Here is a 22,285-nt window from a genome sequence, read left to right on the forward strand (position 1 = left end):
TGTGTGTGCGTGCGTGTGTGTGTGCGTGTGTGTGCGTGTGTGTGTGTGTGCGTGTGTGTGTGCGTGCGTGTGTGTGTGTGTGTGTGTGTGTGTGCGTGCGTGTGTGTGCGTGCGTGTGTGTGTGTGTGTGTGTGTGTGTGTGTGTGTACTATACTTGTGAGAACCAACAGTCACTCTTCACGGAGCTGAGTACATCAAGTGTTTAAAACAGAAGCTGTGCAGGTCTGAGATCAGCAGCTCTCTGAAACACCAAACTGAGGCCCTGGGCCCTGTTTCAGGAAGCCGGTTTAGTGCAAACTCTGAGTAAGTATACCCTGAGTTAATGAAAACTCTGGGTTTTCGGTTTCACCAAAGCGAGTTTAGATTAATTCTGAGTGAGTTACTATGACGACACACTCCGTGAAGCTAACCTGCCCCCTAGCAGGTTTACTTCAACTAACCCTGACTTTCTCCGCCTCTTTGTCGGAAACCTGACTGTAGGAAGTGTCAGACATGGCGTGCCCCTTCCTTTTGTGCTTTCAGGGTGAGACCCGTGAAACTTTCTTCCGGGGGGCGTCGGGGGTAGTCAGGGACGTTTTCTTTTAGGAGATACGGGTTCTTCAAGTCATGAGCGAGCTTCTTCAGCTCATTCAGCCACAGATGCTTGCAGTTTATGAAGTGTTGTATATATCCTCTCCTGTTTCTTTGTGTCTGCATGATCAGGTGGAGGCTGATGCTTCCTGTCAGGAGTGTGAGTGATCTCTGATCACCAGGCTTATATTCAGACCACGCCCCCACAGTCCAGGGCTGTTACACTGCCCATGCAAATGGGACAAAGCCTGAACGCCCTCACACAGGAAATACTCTAAACATCAGCTTCCATATTTCAGCACCAGCACTGATAAACATCACACAGGGAAAGAAAGAAGACACACTTCCCCCTGCAAAACCACCAAACTCCTGTCATCTACCTCTATTTCACTGTTTCCACTTCTGTTACAGGTTCAAGTGTTAATGAAGTTAAACCCGACTGCAGCTCAGACAGCAGGCTAATGAAACTCATTAGTAATTCATTTAGCAGATTACATAGACACATAGAGTTTAGCAGATGTTTGCTTGTTAAACACCTGCAGACAGCAGCAGGATCCATGTGAGCGTCTGCAAAGTAACGTCTCTCAGTAGCTGCATCGGACAATACTGTGATATTGAAAGGTTAAATATACAGTAATATACATATGATAACATTCGTCTGTTTCTGGAACTTTAAGATCAAAATTTAATCTTAAATTATTATTTTTTCCAACATTTTTGATCTCTCATATGTCACAACCCGGCTCAAGGACGTGACAACCAAGTGGGAGACCACACACAGGCTTTTAAAGGCTGTGAGATCTTTTTAATGACGATAAGGTGAAGAAACTTAAACACAATTGAAATGATATAACAGCCATAACTGAAGCCTCAAATGAATCTGATGGGTGCCAGATGGAGAGAGCCAGCGACCCCGCTGGTTCAGTCAAGGTGTCTTTATACACACTGGGACTGGCCTTCTCAGGTGTGCTGCATCTATAATTGGGTCAGCTCCACCTACCTGCAAGAAACAGGTAACAGAAAAAGCGAAACACAAGGCCAGCCCACTGGCCGTCACACGTAACATCATCAGTACAGAAGATATCCACATAAAATATTCAGGGCTGAAAAACACATTTAAACTCTGTTAAAGACGAGATGGGCACAAACTGTCCTCAGTGGTCTCCTGCAGCCACCTTTGACCTTTTGTTCGATGTGTTCTTGGAACAGGAACTATTGATGAGGACTTCCTGCTCGTGGATGTTGTGTGTAATCTAGAGAGATGTGGAACACAAGGCTGAGGTCAGATGCTTTGGATTTACATATGTTTTACTTTCATTTCATCATCCCCCTGAAAAAGCTCTCTGAGTTTCTTTCACGTCTCATTCAGCGTTCATCGCTCGTACGTATCGGTTCTGTCGCTTGTGAGCAAAAATAAACAAATGTAAGTCTGTTAGTAGCAACCGACCCGGAAACTTAAACAAGACCAGACGGTTTTCTTTCCAAACTCTTAGACTACAACGCCTGAGAACCTTCACAGACAACCAGGTGATGTCATGTTCTGTACTGGCACAAGACGGTGCTAAAACAAACATGTTCTAAAAACTTTAAACACTTGTTTTTTAAATCTGGCTTCACAGACAGACAGTGAGAGTTTGTCTCCATGCAGTATATTAACCTTCATACAGGTCTGAAGATCACAGCCGTGTCACTGCGCGCAGAGATTCCTGCAGATTCTCTGAATCCTTTGATGATAATATTACTGTAGATGATTCACAATTTCACATCAAGAAGAATTGTTCCACATTTTCCAGACACAGTTTTTTGAAGATTGGCGAACCTCTGCCCATCTCTGCATCTGCTGCTTTCATACCCGGTCATGTTGCCATGGTTACCCTCCTCCATCTCTTCTTTTTGTGCCATTTACCTTTTCATCCATTTATCCACAACATAATTACAAATAGCAAATGATACAATGAGACTTTTTAAAGTCTGTCATAGAAACTATAGGATTAAAATCTGGACAGAAAAAAGAATAAGATGAGTAAACTAAGTAAACTAAATATCTTTGAAACTTATAGAAACTAATCTTTTGGTTTCTTTTTTTACATAGCACTTTATCAAACTGTTGTCTGCTACAGAGTTACAAGTATTATACTAATAGTAATATAGCATCCACCATCTCCTACTTGCATATTTCTGAAAACATCTTAGTGGTGTGGCAGCCTTGCAAACCCTGTGGATGGACAATGCAGTGGACAGTGGGAGGAAGCATCCTATTGCTCTCTTTGCAGACCAGAAAAGACAAACCGCAGGTCTCAGTTGTATGGGCTCAAATTGTGGTCATAAATATTTTGTACTTGTCAAGGGGAAATTGTTTTTATATAATGTGATCAGCTGCTGAACTACTTCCATTGTTTTTATTGTTTTCTTTGTGTATCCTGCAAAGCCCAAGTACTGGTGACTGTTAAATTATAATATTATTTTATGCCATGTTAGACCCCTAATTAAAGATTGTGAATTATTATGTAGTTTTAGTTTGCATTATTCTCCTGAATTAGAAGAAGCTGATAACTATTGCATTAGTTAAACTGATTTGCATTACATTAGACTGCTGATTTATTGTGGATGAATGATATTGTTTTATGATGTTATAAGAAATACTGTTTGCAGAAAGTCATCGCCTTATTTGTCTGATTAGAAGAGAACGGAACATGCTGGAGTTTTCTGCCCCATCTCAGCAGGAGCAGATAAACAGGGAGCCAAGGTCTTGGCGCCATGTGAGAGAAAGCATGTGAATGTTTAGGCTTTTATGATAAGGTGGAGGCACCAGAGGCTATAAGAGTTTGATCAATGCTCCACCATTTTGAGATCTGATGCTGTCTGCATACAGTGTCCATCTCCCATGCGTGTGATCATTAAAATCATCGTTTGACTCAACCCGGCCGGACCAGTGTTGTTATTGTGGTTTTTCCTCTTGTATCCATCCCCAATATTTGAATCCGTAACATGACAAAGGGGAAAGGTTGAGTTCCGTCTCATAAAACTGACACCGCTCCGTGAATAGCGTGGAGTAGAAGGGTGTGTTTTATTTTATTTTACTTTATTTTATTCTATTTACTTTGTTTTGCTTTTCTTTACCTGTGTTATTCCTTGTTTAAAAGCTGTAATTTCACAGATGATAAGTTTATCACTCACAGCATACGCAGATGTACCACAAACCGATGAAGATCATGAAGACTTCTTTTCCTATTTGTTAAAAGAAGATGAAGTGCAACCAATTATGTAGTTACTTACTGATGACTTGTACATTTCATTCTTCTGTTCAACAGGAGGGAATGTCAAAGGGAAATTGTTTTTATATAATGTGATCAGCTTCATGAAATGTGCTTTTTATTGATCACTAAGCAATCTACACATATACATATAGATATATATAATATGATATATATATATCTATATATATATTATATATATATATATTATATATATATACATAGTTATTTAATATACATTTATATATATATGTATATATATATATATTTATTTATATCTATATATACATTCTATATATCTTATAGGATATAGAGACAGAGAGATAGTATATGTATTATTATATCTATATACATATCTATACACTATAATATATGTATATATCTATATATATATATACATCTCTATATATATAGATATATATATATGTATATATATATATATATATATATATATATTACACATACTATATATATATGCCCTATTCTATCCATATACTATAAGATATATCTTATATATTCTATATAATATATATATATACTCTACATCTAGTGTATATATCTATCTATATATACATCATGTATATCTAATAAATAGTATATATTATATATACATATAGTATATTCTGATATATATATATCTAACTATATTCTATATAATCATACACATATCTCTACTATGTATATATCTACTATCTCTACCCATATTGTATATATATGTCTCATTATGGTATATATTATAATTATATATATTATATTACATTATCTATACGCTAGATATCGTATATGATGTATTGCCTCTCTTGTCCACCAGGGATCGCTGCTGTACCACCTCCCACGTCCTTATCACACATACACATTTATACAGATAACAAGGATCCGTTAGCAGATCCACAGAACCCAGAGAGTCCTCAGCCTCCATCAGGTCCTGCTGTAGTTCTCCAGCTGAATGAGAGACAGACATGGGCATGTTAGAGGTGAGAGTGTGAGATGAGACTCCATCCATCTACAGTTGTACTCATCAGTTTATGAACCCTGACAGAATTTGTGATTTTTCCTCAGAGAACATGAATAATTCTATAAAACTTTTCTGTCTGTGTGAAGCTTCATTATCAAACTTTTGTGTTTGTGGTTCTTAATACGATGTATCGCCTCCTCTCATATTAATGGCAGCTTGTTATGGTATTTGTGTTCAGGGAATTTTATTGTCTCAGATGCTAAAGCTGCTGCCCATTCCTCTTGGTAAAACTTTGGCCTGTTCACATCTTTCTGGGTCTGTCTGGAGCTGCAGGTCTGAGATCTCCTCAGAGTGGCCGAATGATGCTGAGGTCAGGAGACGGAGAGGACCTCTGCAGAAGCTTCATTTTAGAAGAAGTTTCTCTGTGCTGTTGGCTTATTGTAAACAGGCTGTTTTGTGGCATTGGCGTAGTAACGACTTTCTTCTGGAGACCCAACCATGAAGCCTATTTTTTCCTTATTGTGCATCTTCATCATCATCTATTGTGGCTGAAATTATTGTTGGTCTACCTGTCTGTGGCTTGGTGTCGAATGAACCTGCCATTTTCCAACCTATTGGAACCTAGCAGAAACTATTCCTTTAATTACTGATTTGTTACCTTAGAAAACATGGCTGAGTGAAGGCTCCTTCTCCAGCGGGAAGCCTGCGTCAGGCCACAAATGTCCAACCAGCGAGTTAGCATTTTCAAAACTGTCATACTGGATTCCAGGTGAAACATTCTGAGGTTTCCCACCAAATAGGGAGAATGTTAGAAAATTGGCTGATGGATCTAGAGGTTGTTCACAGTACGTGAGGTTTGCTCTCAGTCGATTACAGTCAAACTTCAGCACCTGAAAAAGAAACCAAGCAGAGACACAAGGTGAGAAAATTCAACGCTTTGTTTCAATTTTTATCAAATTCATAGGCAACAGCTCATTATTCAGCTAGAGATTGTTTGACTTTCCCCCCTATTTTCTATTTTAAAAAATCTAATAGATAAATATTAAACTGCAGATTAATTCATAAAATTAAAACTTGATCAACTGAATATAAAACAACAGTCACATGGGACTGTTTCTGCATCAAGAACTTTTGGGTTTTAATATTTTATTTAAATGTTTAATCCTGGACTAAAAGATCTGAGAACCTTTCTCTCTGGACTCTCTGGATGAGGTGATAATTCCTCTCAGTTCACAGCTGCAGTAATAAGACATGAAATCAACCAAACTGCCTTCTTGTAAAATGCTTCAGGTGTCTCTATAGACGGAGGAGTAGGAGGGGCAGGTACCTGTCCATGATCCACGTGCAGGGCGATGGCGACATTATCCCAAACATAAGTCTGATGTTGAAAAGAATGTAGACATTCAATTTCCATCCGTTTTAGATCAGGTTTTTGGGTCAATTTCCGACTGAGAAGAAGGTCAGAGACACAAACAACATTTCAACCAATCAGCTCACAGAGGACTTCAGACTGCTTCCCTGACAGAGCTCTCAGTGCCAGCATCAAATCTGATGCTCAGGTCGAGATGAAGCAAACTGACCAATGACAACATGAATATCAGACACTGCATGGACTCATTGTGTCCATCATCTTTGGCTTTGTTTGTGGTTTTTATAATATTGCAGCAGTGGTCGATCACATTTATTTCAGTGGAGACTTTTAACACTTACCTGTGTGTCTCGCACATGGCCTGTGACCTCCAGATGAAGTGTCCGTCTCTGTAAGTGAAGACGGCATTCGGGTCATCATACGGAAGCAAAGGATACTCTGAGAAGAGCTCAGAGGCCGGGCTGTGGACCAGCACAGAGTACTGCACTTCCTGTTTGCACAGGGAGGTCTTGAACACCCTTATCATGGGCGGAGCTCCGGAGCAAAACTGGAGACAACAACAGGAATTTCAGTGTGAGAGACACACACAAAGGTCACTAACCTGACACACTGTACACCGTTTAACAATCACACAACAATATAATCCACCCACTGTTATCATCTCCAATGCCCTGTACCAACACAGAGCAGAGCAGCCATCTGAACGCTACTCCAACAGAGGTCGATCATGTTAATGATTTCACCTCCTCACCAGAGATGGGCAGTAATCTGATTACTTTTTCAAGTAACGAGTAAAATAAGAGATTACCTTTGCAAAAACGGTAATTAGATTACTGTTACTTTCCTGTAGTAACGCTGCGTTACTGCGTTACTAAAACCGTGATTTTTTTTTGCGAGAATGTCCCATGACAGTGACGTAAGCGAGTGCGACGTTCGTGACAACAGCTGTGTGCAGATCAACAATGGATCAGTATGAGCGTGCAGCGTTTAAAGCGTGGAAGTAATCACATTACTTTGAGTTTGATTCCATAAAAAGTGACAAAAACATTAGTGTCCGTTGTTCACTGTGTAACAGGTGTATTAAAAAATAATTTATATTTCACCAAAGATCCATCCTGCAGTGTTATTTTGCTTTGTCACTATCGGTTATGTATATATGTTTATTTTCTGTATTTATATTTTGGGAGCATTTATTTTGTTTGTGTGACCTTTTACTTCCCACGAAGTCACTTCCTGTAGCTGTGCTATTTTCCTCAGTCGCCTAGAGGCCCCGCTGAGGAGAGGTGAGCGTATGCTGGTGTTCTCAGTTACACAGAGAATAAACACAGTTAAAGTAACTAAAAGTAGTTCAAACACTGGTCGTTCCCTTTGTGCATTTTGTCTCACAGTTCTGTTCAATGTTTTAGTGTGAATTCGTTTTTCTGTCGAGTATAGCACTTTGTTGTAACATGCAAGTTAGCCAATCTCAGATGAGAGCATAGGAGCATGCACGTGGTTTCTCATGTGGTCCGCTATCCTTCTCTCTCCTTTGAAGGTCTTCATGCAGAAGTCCAGTAAAGTGAAGTCGCTGTACTGTTTTTATTTTTATTTTGAACAGTTCTGGGAGAATAAATCCACCCAGCTGGCAAAGTGAGAGACTCCTCTGGTCATTCGCACAACACAACGCAGAGAACTAACGGCAATCAGAATTTAAGGCCAGACCAGCTACAACTGCGTGGGAAGAAAACTTCTTTTTACAGCAAAAACCCCTAAACTTCAAATCCGAGCAAGTTCCAAATACGCTGCCACTGGAATGTGACATTCACAGAAAAACTGCCGGATTCTTCCACTGACCGCGGCACACCTGCACCAGGGTAAACCTCTGCCTGCCCCACTCCTGCTAAACAGGTGAAAATAGAGCCAAAGGACCGCTGAGTCTTTGACTTTATTTATTTTCTGCTGTGTTTTACTTGCATCTATTTGAAAGACTGAGTGTAAACACAAAAAATATTTTATTTTATGTGCTGGAATGTGCAGAAAAGAGGTTTAAATGTTAAACTAATTTCTTCCAGTCAGAGAATGTTGCATATAATTAAATCTTTGCTTGATGCATAAAGTTAAAAGATTAAAACTAATAAAACAAGTTTTAAAAAGAGACTTTTCCATTTGATTACATTTTGTATGATGGATTATGTAGAAAAAGTAGAATTGGGCTGAAAGATCTATCACTTTATCACCTCTTCAGGTTGTTTTAAAAAGTAACTAAGTAATTAATTACTTTTGAAAATAAGTAATCAGTAAAGTAACAGGATTACTTTTTGGGGTCACTAATTAGTTACTGATTAATTTTTTCAAGTAACTTGACCAACACTGCTCCTCACTATGTATGACAAAAAGTCAGAGCTCTGTTGAGCCAACCATCCCTTCAATGTTAAATAGTAATGACTTCTCTTTCTTTGTTGTTATTGTGTGGAATGTGTTAAGGTAAAATATATATTCTTAGTGCTTATTTTCTGATTATTTTGTTTATGTATTTTAATAACAGGCCAGCTTTGACTCACAAACCAATTGCTTAGCCAGATGGGAGCTGTGCAGAACAGGAAGTCTTTTGTAGAGATGCAGAGGCAGTATATTAAGAACAGGAAACAAGCTCAGAATTTAATGTTCACTTGTGTTTTTTATCACATTTTTTATGGCATCTGTGTCCGGAGAACGTGTGGAGGATCTATCTCCCATTGTTTCCAGCAGGGATCAGCTGTTAGCCCTCGGGGCCTGCGCTGTTCTGAGCCAACATCCCCCCGCGAGGTGAGGAGAAAGAGACACGGCACTCGGGTCGGGATCGGGCGTCGCAGTAAGATTAGGAGGCGTTTACATCTGTTATTATGGGGAATCCCCAATAAAGTGGATGAACTGGCAGCTCTAACCCGACATCAGAGGAGCTACAGGGAGTGCAGCCTGATGTGCTTCACAGAGTCGTGGCTAACTGCGCTAACTGCGGACTCACACGTAAACATTAGGGGTGCAACGATACACAAAATTCACGGTTCGGTTCGATACTTTGGTGTCAGGTTCGATATTTTTTTGATACAAAAAAAATGTTCATGCTTTTTTAATTTGTCATTTATTAAACTTATAAATATATATTTTAACTCAAAAGTACAGTTTTTAAATTTAATGTTGCTGAAACAACAAAGTCATAAAATAAATAAACCTATCTGATCGAGAAATCCGTCATCTTTGGTAAAGAGAGTTTATTACAGAGAAATGGCTCTTTCCAAAATAAAAGCTATACTATACGCTTCTTCTGGGCTATATTCTCAGCAGCATATTAAACATATCAGGTCCCCATAAGGAGAATCCTGTGCTAACGGCTGTCTAAATGACTCGGGTGAAGTTTGTAGCATGCGTGCTTGTTGTTTTTGTCTGCTTCCACTTGTCTTTGCACTAGGATGATGTCGGAGTAAATGTGCAGTCATATTCATCGTGTTCCCACTAGTGCTGTCAGCATTAATCTGAAATGACGTTAACGCCACAACACGGCAAATCTCCGTTAACGAGCTACCGCAGATCGCCCCGTGTGTGGGGCTGGACGGCGTCAACACGTTAACGAGCTAACTGCGCTAACACACTAGTTCCCACCCATGTGCATTGCGTGGCACATCCGACACACTGTTTTACTTTAGTCCATGACGCGCTTACCTTCAGGGTCATACGTCACATGAAAACCAAAATAGTTCCAAAGGCCAGATCTGAATGAGGGTGGGGGAGGTTCAATTTGCCATGTTGCAAGGAGAGCTTAACTTCTGTCTCGCTAGCTTGCCCTGCGCTCAGTGAATCTGCACTCGACTACTCCGCCTAGGCTGCACTGTCGAGCGCAGATCCACTGAGCGCTCAACACAGACAGCATCGTCAGAAGGAAAGTTGATAAAATAAATTAAAAATTTTGTATTGTTCGATACATATGCGTACCGAACCGAAAGCACTGTATCGAACGGTTCAATATCGATACGAATATCGTTGCACCCCTAGTAAACATGGACGGTTTCCATCTGATCCAGGCCAACAGAACAGCGGAGAGTGGTAAGAAGAGAGGGGGGGGGGGGGGGGGGTCTGGCTATGTTTGTGAACGATAGATGGTGTAACTCTGGCATTTATCTATCAAAGAGACACTATGCTGTAAGGACATTGAGCTGCTAGCGGTTAGCATGAGACCGTACTATCTACCGCGAGAGTTTCCACACGTGATCATGATAGCTGTGTATGTCCTGCCCTCTGCTAGCGCTGCAGCGGCCTGTGAGGTCCTGCACACTGTAACCAGCAGACTCCAAACACAGCACCCTCAGGCCCTTTTCCTGATCTCTGGGGACTTTAATCACATCTTCCTGTCCTCCACTCTCCCCACCTTCACCCAGTATGTCACCTGCCACACCAGAGACAATAAAACATTGGACTTATTGTATGCCAACACCAAGGAGGCATACAGCTCATCACCTCTTCTTCCCCTGAGGGGCTCAGATCACAACCTGGTTCATCTCCAGCCTGTGTATAAACCTCTAGTACACAGAGAACCAGTAGTGAAACGCACAGTTAGGAAATGGTCGGCAGAGACTGAAGAGGCCCTGAGGGACTGTTTCCGTTCTACTGTGTGGGACAACCTCTGCAGCCCCCTGGAGGATGACCTCAACACCATCACAGACTGCATTACGGATTACATGAACTTCTGTGTGGACAACACCGTACCCAGCATAAAGGTACGGTGTTTTTCTAACAACAAGCCATGGATAAATCCTGAAATTAAGGCTCTCCTCAAGGAGAAGAAGAGTCTTTAGATCTGGAGACCTGAAGATAAGGCAAGGAAAGGAAAACTACAGGAGGAAGATGGAAGAGCAGCTGCAACAGGACAACATCAGAGGGGTTTGGAACAGCCTGAAGACAATCTCAGGACAAAAACCAACCCCCCCAGGCTGCAGGAGACTTGGGGTGGGTGAATGACCTAAATAAATATTTTAATAGGTTTGATCAAACACCCACCCCTCCCACAGCATCGCCCCCCCCCCCCCCCCCCCTCCTCTGCTGTAATCTCCTTCATCTTCAGGGACATCCTGTCCTTCATCTCAGGACTTCACACCTCTCAGCTTCACACCTCCCAGCTCCCAGCCATCACACCCACTCCCGGCTTCTGTGGACTCCAACATACACACCCCTCCCCCCAAATCCACTCTTTCTATCTCAGCACTTCAAGTGAGGAATGAGCTTCGCAAGATCAAGGTGAGGAAGGCTGCAGGTCCAGATGGCATCAGCTCCAGGCTCCTGAGATGCTGTGCAGATTAACTGTGTGGCATCCTAGGATATCTGTTCAACCTGAGCCTGTCACTGGGGAAAGTACCACAGCTGTGGAAGACCTCCTGTGTGGTACCGGTACCAAAGACCTCCCATCCCAAGGACCTCAGCAGCTACAGGCCGGTAGCCCTGACATCACATCTGATGAAGACCCTCGAGAGGTTGGTTCTAAACCATCTGCGCCCCCTGGTGAGGTCTTCATTAGGTCCACTGCAGTTTGCTTACCAGCCTGGCATCGGGGTGGAGGACGCCATCATCTACCTCCTGCACCGAGCTCTGACTCACCTGGAGAAGCCTGGAAGCTCTGTGAGGATCATGTTCTTTGATTTCTCCAGTGCTCTCAACACCATCCAGCCACGACTTCTGAGGGACAAGCTGGAGCTATCAGGAGTGGACCACCACATGTCCCACGCAGACCCACCACACTGACACCGGTGAACATCCAGGGAGTGGACATTGAGATCTTATTGACATTTTATAGGTACCTGGGTGTTCACCTGAAAAACAAGCTAGACTGGAGCCACAACACTGATGCTCTTTACAGTAATGGTAAATGGCCTGTATTTGTATAGCGCTTTTCTAGTCCCTAAGGACCCCAAAGCGCTTTACACAACCAGTCATCCACCCATTCACACACTGGTGCTGGCAGCTACATTGTAGCCACAGCCACCCTGGGGCGCACTGACAGAGGCGAGGCTGCCGGACACTGGCGCCACCGGGCCCTCTGACCACCACCAATGGGTGAAGTGTCTTGCCCAAGGACACAACGAACGAGACTGTCCAAGCCGGGGCTCGAACCGGCAACCTTCCAACTCTTGAACCACGATCGCCCACAGGGTCAGAGCAGACTCTACCTGCTGAGGCGGCTGAGGTCATTTGGAGTCCAGGGAGCGCTTTTAAAGACCTTCTCTGACTCTGTGGTGGCATCTTTCATTTTTTACAGTGTGGTATGTTGGAGCAGCAGTTTATCAGCAGCTGAGAGGAAGAGGCTGGATAAACTCATCAGGAAGGCCAGCTCTGTTCTGGGATGCACCCTGGACCCAGTGCAGGTGGTGGGAGACAGAAGGACTGTGGCCAAAATAACATCTCTGATGGACAGAGTCTCCCACTCCATGCATGTAGATGTTGCTGAGCTGCAGAGCTGCTGCAGTGACAGACTGCTGCATCCTCGATGCATGAAGGAGCGTTTCTGCAGGTCCTTCCTCCCTGCAGCTGTCAGACTGCACAATCAGAACTGCTCCCAACAATCATAGATGTTTATATCAGTGCTGTAACTGCACTATTTTATCAACCTATAACCAGGGTTTGCCTCTTATCTGTATTTCATTTTATTTAATTTTAAATACTGTACAGTACACTGTTTTTGGTAACTATTGTACTTTATGTAAATATGTAAAAAAATTGTGTTTCTTTCTGTCCTGTGTCCTGTTTGTTTGTGTATGTATTTTTCTTGCTTCTGGTACAACCAAATTTCCCCTTGTGGGACAATTAAAGGATTATTCTATTCTTCTAATTATGAACTTGTGGAACAAATAAAGAAATAAACTTTTAACCATTAGAGAAAAAATTACCAATAATCATCCCACAGATGTAATATTATCTACAGCTACTCTTAGTACCATTGATGTTAAGTTAGACTCTTTTTCTCCAATTGATCTTTCTGAGTTAACTTCAATAATTACTTCCTCCAAACCATCAACGTGTCTTTTAGACCCCATTCCTACAAAACTGCTCAAAGAAGTCCTGCCATTAATTAATTCTTCGATCTTAAATATGATCAACTATCTCTAATAATCAGCTATGTACCACAGGCCTTCAAGCTGGCTGTAGTTAAACCTTTACTCAAAAAGCATCTCTAGACCCAGCAGTCTTAGGTAATTATAGGCCAATCTCCAACCTTCCTTTATATCAAACATCCTTGAAAGAGTAGTTGTCAAACAGCTAACAGATCATCTGCAGAGGTTTATTTGAAGAGTTTCAGTCAGGTTTCAGAGCTCATCACAGCACAGAAACAGCTTTAGTGAAGGTTACAAATGATCTTCTTATGGCCTCTGACAGTGGACTCATCTCTGTGCTTGTCCTGCTAGACCTCAGTGCAGCGTTCGATACTGTCGACCATAATATCCTATTAGAGCGATTAGAACATGCTGTAGGTATTACAGGTACTGTGCTGCAGTGGTTTGTATCATATCTATCTAATAGACTCCAGTTTGTGCATGTAAATGGAGAGTCCTCTTCACACACTGAGGTTAATTATGGAGTTTCACAGGGTTCAGTGCTAGGACCAATTCTGTTTACATTATACATGCTTCCCTTAGGCAGCATCATTAGAAGACATAGCATACATTTACACTGCTATGCAGATGACACCCAGCTCTATCTGTCCATGAAGCCAGATAACACACACCAATGAGTTAAACTGCAGGAATGTCTTAAAGACATAAAGACCTGGATGGCCGCTAACTTTCTGCTTCTTAATTCAGATAAAACTGAGGTTATTGTACTCGGCCCTGAAAAGCCTAGAAATATGGTATCTAACCAGGTTCTTACTCTGGATGGCATTACCTTGGCCTCCAGTAACACTGTGAGGAACCTTGGAGTCATTTTTGACCAGGACATGTCCTTCAACGCACATATTAAACAAATATGTAAGACTGCTTTCTTCCATTTGCGCAACATCTCTAAAGTTAGAAATATCCTGTCTCAGAGTGACGCTGAAAAACTAGTTCATGCATTTATTACTTCCAGGCTGGACGACTGTAATTCATTATTATCAGGAAGTCCTAAAAACTCCCTGAAAAGCCTTCAGCTAATCCAAAATGCTGCAGCAAGAGTCCTGACAGGGACTAGAAAGAGAGAGCAGATTTCTCCTGTTTTGGCTTCCTGTTAAATCCAGAATTCAAAATCCTGCTCCTCACATACAAGGTCTTAAATAATCAGGCCCCATCTTATCTTAATGACCTTGTAGTACCATATCACCCTATTAGAGCACTTCGCTCTCGCTCTGCAGGCCTACTTGTTGTTCCTAGAGTATTTAAAAGTAGAATGGGAGGCAGAGCCTTCAGTTTTCAGGCCCCTCTTCTGTGGAACCAGCTTCAGTTTGGATTCAGGAGACAGACACTATCTCTACTTTCAAGATTAGGCTTCAAACTTTCCTTTTTGCTAAAGCATATAGTTAGGGCTGGACCAGGTGACCCTGAATCCTCCCTTAGTTATGCTGCAATAGACGTAGGCTGCCGGGGATTCCCATGATGCACTGGGTGTTTCTCCTTCACTCACTATGTGTTAACAGACCTCTCTGCATTGAATCATATCTGTTATTAACCTCTGTCTCTCTTTCACAGCATGTCTTTATCCTTTATCTTTAGCAGATGGCCCCGCCCCTCCCTGAGCCTGGTTCTGCTGGAGGTTTCTTCCTGTTAAAAGGGAGTTTTTCCTTCCCACTGTCACCAAAGTGCTTGCTCATAGGGGGTCATATGATTGTTGGGTTTTTCTCGGTATCCATTATTGTAGGGTTTAAGCTACAATATAAAGGGCCTTCAGGCGACTGTTGTTGTGATTTGGTGCTGCATAAATAAAATTGAATTGAACAAACACACTGGAGCTGGTTGGCCGATCACTCCCGGTCACATCACGTTCAAGGTCTTTAAGTCTCTGAGGCTGTTAAGTGCATTTGTGGGGTCTTAATGTCTTAATTCAGGCTATGGATAAACTGGCGACCATGACATGAGAATCAGCAGCAGTACCCCCTGGCCCCCCAATCCCCTGTTAATGCTATGTGTAGGGAGTCAGTACCTGCTGGCTGTAGGCGTTCACCACCTCCTGGAGGGGGAAAGTGAAGCGGTACGATCCAAATCTGGACTTCTCACTGAAGGCTGGAGAGGAGGCAAATGTCCAGAGGAAGTTCTGATTGGGTAACATCCTGTTCACTGGATTCTCCATCCGATTTGGGTAGACCTTGTCGAGGAGCCTGGTCTCAGCTGACTGGATCTCCTGGGGGCCCACAGCCAGACTCCACCACACCAAGGACAGGCCGTCTGGATCCTTGAGGCCTCCGTGAGGATCCTTGAAACCTTCGTCCTTCCAGATCCTCAGTAACCCTCCTTGTTGTGTGTCGTGTTTCAGATTGGACACGTGAAACTCGGGTTGAGGGTATTCAGGCACGTTGGTTTTTAGAAGATAGATGTTCCTCAAATGCTGATTGTGCATTTTCAAATCATGCAAACATAAATGATGTTTGTGAATAAAAATCGCATTCGATCCATTGCTCTTTCTCTGAGCCTCCATGTCCACGGTGCAGGATGATGTAAAATAATAAAAGATCTGTAATACAAAACAAAACAGCCGATCTCCCAGTGAGCCCTGCTACACTCTGCTCAGTACGACTTCAGTCAACTCGTCAAGTGAATGCTGAAGATTCCCAGGTGTGTTCATGCTCCGCCCATATTTAGGAGGCTATATCAGGTAGTGACTCATTCCCTGTGGACGTTTCCAACATGTTGGCTCCTGCTGAAGGGGCGTCGGTTAAACAGAAATGTTGTAGTTTCTATTCAGGAGAAAAGAAACTGAAACACAAAACATGAGGTTCCTGAAGAAGCCCGTTCATCATCTCACAACATGAAACTGTTACGTAATCCCTCCTGTCACTGCGGTCAGCCCTTCTCAGAAACAGTGTCAGAGTTAAAAACACCGACCAAAAACATTCATTTTTAGAGATTGAATGTTCAGAGTTAATTTCCTGGTTTCTCTGTAGAGTCTGCTGAAGCTGGTGTGCTGAGAAACACCGCGTCCTGATATTCCAGGAAGTCCCACCCACTCCCTGTGCTAACACACACACACCTGTTCAATGCCACAGGTTTGTTGTACAGTTCACTGCTCTTCAGTGTGATGGCTCCGTCTGCAGCAGGTTCATGTCTGTGACGTAGAGCAGAGTCTTTACAAAGTGCCTTCTGGGTAAACTTCCAGGTTCGTATCAGCATGTGGCACAGGTGAGGGTCTGAGAATCTGTGACTGATTCTGAGTCACAGGAAGCAGCGATCCATGGTGTATGGGTCTGTGGGTAAAGTCCCACACAGACGTGTGAGACTATTAGAGACGCTCAGGCTTTTTTATTTTGCTAACACGCTGTCAGAGAGCGGAGGTGATCCAGCAGCATTTTAAACTATGAGGCTCTCACTGACAACAAAGGTGTTTGCACGTCTGTATAGTTACTGTGTGTATACTGAGTGTCTGTAAACCTCCTTCAGTCCGACTGTGAGTGCTGTTCTTTGTGTCCATCTGTGCGACACATTGTTTAGGATTGTTTTTTTTTGTTTTTTGTTTTTTGTTCTTTGTTTTTTTTCAAATGACATCAGAAACAGCAGTATGCGACATTACGTGATGGCAGAGCTTCAGTTCATCCTTTGTCATTTTTTAAATTTTTTTTATTTTTTTTATTTTATTTAATAAATAGGACAGGGGGAATGAATGAGAGAAAGAGGGGGAGAGAAAGAAAGAAAACCAAAGGGGAGAAGAGACGGTGAGAAGGGGGGGGAAGAGAGAGAAAAAAAAAAAAAAAAAAAAAAAGAAAAAAACTCCTGGGTCACCTGTATGGAGAAAAAAAAAACAAACAAAAAACAAACAAACAGAGGAGACAGCAAACAACAAAGAGCAACATAATAATAGAGAAAACAAAGCACCATCACAATAAACTAGCTAGTCATAGATATCAATAGTTACTAAATAATAAACGATATTGTGCAGCACGCAAGATAGACAGCGCACAGTGTGCTTTGAGGCAGCAGCCAAGAAAGCTTTAGTCCGCGTCTGTGAATACCCATGTGTACACCTGTGTGCATACCTGTGTGGATCAGCATGCTTGCATTCCAAAGGTTTCTCCATGTAATGATCTGCTAGGGAGTGTGGGGAGCCACAGCCCCGTCCTCCAGGGTGTGAAGCGGGTATGGAGGAGATCAAAACTCCAGACATCCAGAGGCCCCAGAACACAAGAGACCATGGAAGACCAACAGAGGGGCAGCCGCGCCACTGTTCCAGTAAGAGCTGAGGAGAGTCCCAGATGAGGGCTCGCCCAGCAGCCGCGGAGCAGAAGCCAGGGGGAGTTGCAGTGACGCGCCCCGTGAGCTCCGCCGGCCCCCAGCTGTGCCTGAGTGACCAAGCCCCAGGCCGAGAGGCCGGGGGCACCCCATCTCCAAAGGGGCCCGAGCGAGCCCCCAGGCCCCGACAAGCGGCGCCAAGGAGTGAGCCGGTGTGTACCCGGACGCCCACCCCCAGACACAAAGAACCACCAACACACCGACACCTGAGGGAGTCCGCCACCGGCAGGGGAAGTGGTGGTGGGTGGAGATAGGCCTCCATACCTTGGAGGGCCTGAGGTGTCCCCAGAGAGGTGGCGTCTGATACCCAACCTGACATATAGACACAGACATACAGGCACACACAGACACAAACATCCATTCCCACCCTCATGCTCTCATATGCACTCACTCCACACTCAACCAACGTGGAGACAGACATAAAGAGACGCTGTACACACAATCACACTCTCCAAGCGTACTCTACAAACCGGGTCTAGGTACCCTTGCCCCTGGAGGGGGGAATTGCACCCAGACCCAGGTGGTGTTACCCTTTTCCCTGCGGTGGGGAGAGGCAGACCACCCCGACTCCGCAGCAGCAGGGAGGCCCCACACCCCAGACCGCAGTCGGACGGCCAACTCCTCCTACTAGCCCTCCCGCTCCAGCAGGCCGCAGAGAATGGGGGTGGGAGAAGACTCCAAACCTCCCTCCACCCGCTCATTGTAGTGTTGATGCATATGTGTTCTAAGGTGCAATTAAAACCCAGGAGGGCATGGAGCTACCTGCCAAGGAGCAGCAGGTAAGCGCATAGTCCCTCCTGCTAGCCCTCAATGACTAAGTGTATTTAAAATTGAGAGGTGGGCAACGACGTCAGGGGTGAGGTATACACCCTGATGGTAATTTGGACTCCGTAATTGTGCCCACCCCCAAGATCCTATATGTATGTGTAATGAGAGTGTGAATAATGTGAATGTCTAAGTTGTGGGATAAAATTGAGGCAGAGGCAGCCAGAAGGGGACAGAGGGGGGGGGTAGCCTCCTCTGCACCCTGGTGACATACCCCTACTCCAAGGCCTTGCATGTGTGGGTGGTCGTGGAGGAGCGGGGAGAGGGAGGCAGCTGGAGATGGGGAGGGAAGGAAGGGAGGGGCAGGTAACCCCTCCCTGGGGCCAGCTCCCCCGCTGACCCCAGTAGGCACTCCCACCCTTCGCGACCCGCCAGGGAAAGGGGGCCCAGGCCCATCAGACCGGGGCCCAGTGCAGTAGCGCCCCCCGGCTCCACAGAGCCCTGGACAGTCCACCCAACCCCACCACAGAGAAAACTGCACCCACCCCACCATCCACTCATCTTCCAGACTACATAAGACGGTAAACGCCCAGGCTGAGATCTTCCTCCACCTCTCCTGTATCTCCCCCTCCTGCAGAGAGTTCCTGAAGAGAAGAAAGCTCCTGCAAGATGTGACCATCCCCCCCACCAGTTGAAGAGCCCCCCAGGTGGCTCGACGCACCGGCGGCACCCTGCTCCAGGGCCGGGCCCCCATGCACCCACCCGCCCACAACCCCGGCAACACACCAACCAGGACCCAAGCCCCCGAGGCCCGGCCCCCAGCCCAGAGATGGAGCGCCCCCAGAACCTCACGCCCATCCCGGACCCACCAGGGGCAGCCAGGTTGCCAGGTCAGTAACCCACGTCCGTCAGCACAGACCCTCCCCTAGCCCCGCTGCACGCAGCCGCGAGGAAACAGTCACCTGAGAGCCAACAGAGCCCCCAACCGGACGTGACCGCTACCCCGGGTTGAGCCCCCCAAGGAAGATGCCTCCGGGGAACCCCCGACGCCCTCAGCCTGTCCCTACCCCCTCACCAATCACAACAGTGAAGGCGGGACCAAACTATGACCCCCCACCCCCACTAGGTGATGAGCTGATAAAAGGGGCCCAGAGCAATTGATCTAATGTGGTGGCAGAGGCTGTGTCAAGACTAATGTAATCTAATAGATAATTTCTATATTGGTTAGAATTAAGATTATTTTTATTTTTCCAGTTCATGAGGACTGTTTTTCTTGGCTATGCATAGGGCAGTGAAGATCATATGGGCTATATTCTTTTCTGAAGTGACATTATCTAAGCTGCCCAGTAGACACACTAAGGGGGAAGTTGGAATGTTACATTTCAGACACTTTGATAAGTCTTCACATATCTCGCGCCAAAACTTTTGCACTGGTGGACAGAACCAAAGAGCGTGGATGTAATTGTCTGGTGTATTGCCTTGACAGTGTGAGCAGTTGTTGGAAGATGTAAAGCCCATCTTGAACATCCGATGACCTGTATAGTGCACTCTATGTAGTATTTTGTATTGTATTAATTGCAGACTGGGATTTTTAATTAATTTAAAGGTTTTTAAGCAATCTGAGACCAGAAGTTTTGGTCTAGGTTGACTGATAAATCTGCTTCCCACTTTGCAGTAGGAAGGGATATTGATTCATCTAATTTAGAAAGTGTTCTGTATATTTTAGATAATAATTTGGGGGATTAAGAGTAAGGAAATGTGCCGCACTTGGTGGTGTTTGTAATTCAACTTGACTGAGGTTAAATTTCTTTTTTACTATGGATTAATTTGTTGATATTCTAAAATCTTTTCTTGTTGATCCCATATTGTTGCAAACTAGTCTGTCAAATGGAATAACTTCTGTTCCCTCTAATATATGTTCTAAGTATTTAATCCTTTACAACTCCATTCTGGGAAATTAATCATATTATTGTCTTGTAATATGTCAGGGTATTCCAGATAGGTGTACGTTTGCATGGGATTACTGAAGACTCCGTTATTTTTTAGAAAACTCCCACCATGCTGTTAGAGAAAAGCTGATGTGACTACTTTTTAAAGCATTCCATGTCTTTTGATGTTGAGCTAATAAATGGCTTAGGTCTGAAATCTCTAGATCCTTGCCTAGTGCCTGTTCAACAATCTAGCCAGGGCTCAACTTAAGGAAGGTATGTTTTAACCATTCTGAGATGAACTGAAGCCTGTTGGCTAAGAAGTATTGGTGAAAATTAGGATTGTTTGTTGTGGAGCCATTGTTTAGGATTGTGTTATGTTGTCGTGTGGTTTTTCATCTGTTCCCACATTTGTGTTTATTATTATTATTATTATTGTTGTTGTTGTTGTTGTTGTTATTTATATCTGTGTTTATTTATTAGGGTTTCAGTGCTGTGCTCTGTCTGCAGTCACAGGTGTGGTCATCACACTGAGAGCTCTCTCTATTTAAAGTCTTATTTGCCTTTTAGTTTGCAATGACGCTTCATTTGTTTGCTGACAGAGGAGTCGCTCTGTCCCAGCAGTCACGTCCAAACGATGGTGTTACCTGGGCACGGACATTTGGTGGACTTGGCCAGGTTGTGTGTGTACATTTGTGTCATGGTGCTGGGTTGTTGACCCAGCGTTTTGTGTTTCCTTTTGGTTTCACCTTGTGTTTTGTGTTAATTCCTATTTTGTATTAGTTCTTAGGGTTTGGTTCTTGAGTTTAGTGTTTATCATCCCTACCAATGACTGTGGAAAGCATGGACGACGCGACAGCTCCCCCAAAATGAAGCCAAAACGTCTCTATCGCCCCTGGTGTCTGTTGGCTGCAGTATAGGTCATAAACCCCGCCTCCTCCACGTTAGCGGATGGGACTGGGGTCAGACTAAAATTAATTTATTCTCCTCAGATTCTTTCTTTTGTTATCAATAGTTCTCATGATGCTGATTGATGTCCAAGGGGTCTCCTTTCCCATAAGTTTGATTCTAATTCCTACCGCGGTGATGTTAAATTGGGGTGAAACCAGAGGTGGGTCGAGTGTCCAAAAACTGTACTCAAGTAAGAGTAGCATTACTTAAGTACAAGTGAAAAGTAGTCGTCAAAAAAGTTACTCCAGTAAGAGTAAAAAAGTACTTGGTGAAAAGACTACTCAAGTAGCGAGTAACTGTTTGAAATGTCCAATTTATTTTATAAATAAATGTTATCAGACAAACAAAAAACAAATAAATAAATATACAAATTTTACCATTTTCAAAAGGAATACATGTAAAAACATCAACAAAATAAGGCACAACAATTCTAATTTCCAGGTTTCAGTTTTTCACAACATAAAGCTTTTTTCACCAATACCTGCAGTAAATAATATAAATATATAAACAGTGCAAACAATTTCCAGTGAAAAGATATGCTGTAAACTTCATGTTCATGTTTGCTCCAAATAGCACAGCAGCCTCAGAGAAAACAGAACGAGGCATCTTCAACATATGTTCATACAAGGCAGCTCAGTTTACCATAAGTTGTATGGGTGTGCATCTATTTCTGCATGTTTAGCAAAAATGTGCCCTTTCTTCACTCAGTGAGGTGATGGTTCAGCTTCAGCAGCAGTTTGCTCTCAAGGTTCTTTCTGTGAAGCTGTGACTGTTTAACAGTGAACAGGAGTCCTGCATGACTAAGAAGTCCTTCACAAGCTCCAGATGCAGGAAGAGCTGTATTGACTTTGATCAACAGCTTCTTGATGTGAGGAACGCCATGCAATAGATCCACACCTCCAGTGAATGGACATGAAAGGTACCTCTCCAGCTCCCCTGCTTCTGGCTGTCCTGACCCCATGGATCCATCATCTTCGTCGGTTAGGCTGCTGTTTGTGCTGGCCTCATCCAGCTCTGAGTCTAGGTGATGTCTGATGAAGTGGCGAAACTGTGGTTAAAGCTGTATGGTTTTCAATAAGAAT

General features: G+C 43.6%; 1 protein-coding gene and 1 long non-coding RNA gene across 3 annotated transcripts; one reads left to right on the forward strand and one right to left on the reverse strand.

The window, feature by feature from the left end:
* Window positions 1-1,114: 1,114 nt before the first annotated feature.
* Window positions 1,115-16,404, reverse strand: LOC120730615. Of its 2 annotated transcripts, none has more exons than XM_040027040.1 (5): window positions 15,263-16,404; window positions 6,490-6,695; window positions 6,107-6,227; window positions 5,438-5,669; window positions 1,115-1,823 (listed from the first exon to the last, which is right to left on the reverse strand). In XM_040027040.1, exons 1-4 carry the CDS (start codon window positions 15,752-15,754, stop codon window positions 5,439-5,441), a joined length of 1,050 nt encoding a protein of 349 aa, XP_039882974.1. In that variant the 5' UTR covers window positions 15,755-16,404; the 3' UTR covers window positions 1,115-1,823; window position 5,438. The 2 variants fall into 2 exon arrangements, with proteins under 2 accessions (XP_039882974.1, XP_039882973.1); XM_040027039.1 differs by lacking the exon at window positions 1,115-1,823 and adding an exon at window positions 4,600-4,766 and having other exon boundaries at window positions 15,263-16,403.
* LOC120730622 lies at window positions 5,919-12,458 on the forward strand. The gene is made up of 3 exons (XR_005695161.1): window positions 5,919-6,155; window positions 12,012-12,016; window positions 12,448-12,458. It is a non-coding gene; the product is annotated as an uncharacterized LOC120730622 (long non-coding RNA).
* Window positions 16,405-22,285: the final 5,881 nt, after the last annotated feature.

This window comes from Simochromis diagramma, unplaced genomic scaffold (assembly GCF_900408965.1).
Source record: "Simochromis diagramma unplaced genomic scaffold, fSimDia1.1 OVJJ01000773.1, whole genome shotgun sequence".
NCBI lineage: Eukaryota > Metazoa > Chordata > Actinopteri > Cichliformes > Cichlidae > Simochromis > Simochromis diagramma.

Coding starts and splice junctions, on each gene's coding strand:
- LOC120730615 (XM_040027040.1), bottom strand. CDS start 15,754: ATGGAGGCTCAGAGAAAGAGCAATGGATCGAATGCGATTTTTATTCAC. Junction 6,696..15,262: donor TGAACGCCTACAGCCAGCAG/GTACTGACTCCC, acceptor TGTTGTCTCCAG/TTTTGCTCCGGAGCTCCGCC. Junction 6,228..6,489: donor GCCATGTGCGAGACACACAG/GTAAGTGTTAAA, acceptor CCTTCTTCTCAG/TCGGAAATTGACCCAAAAAC.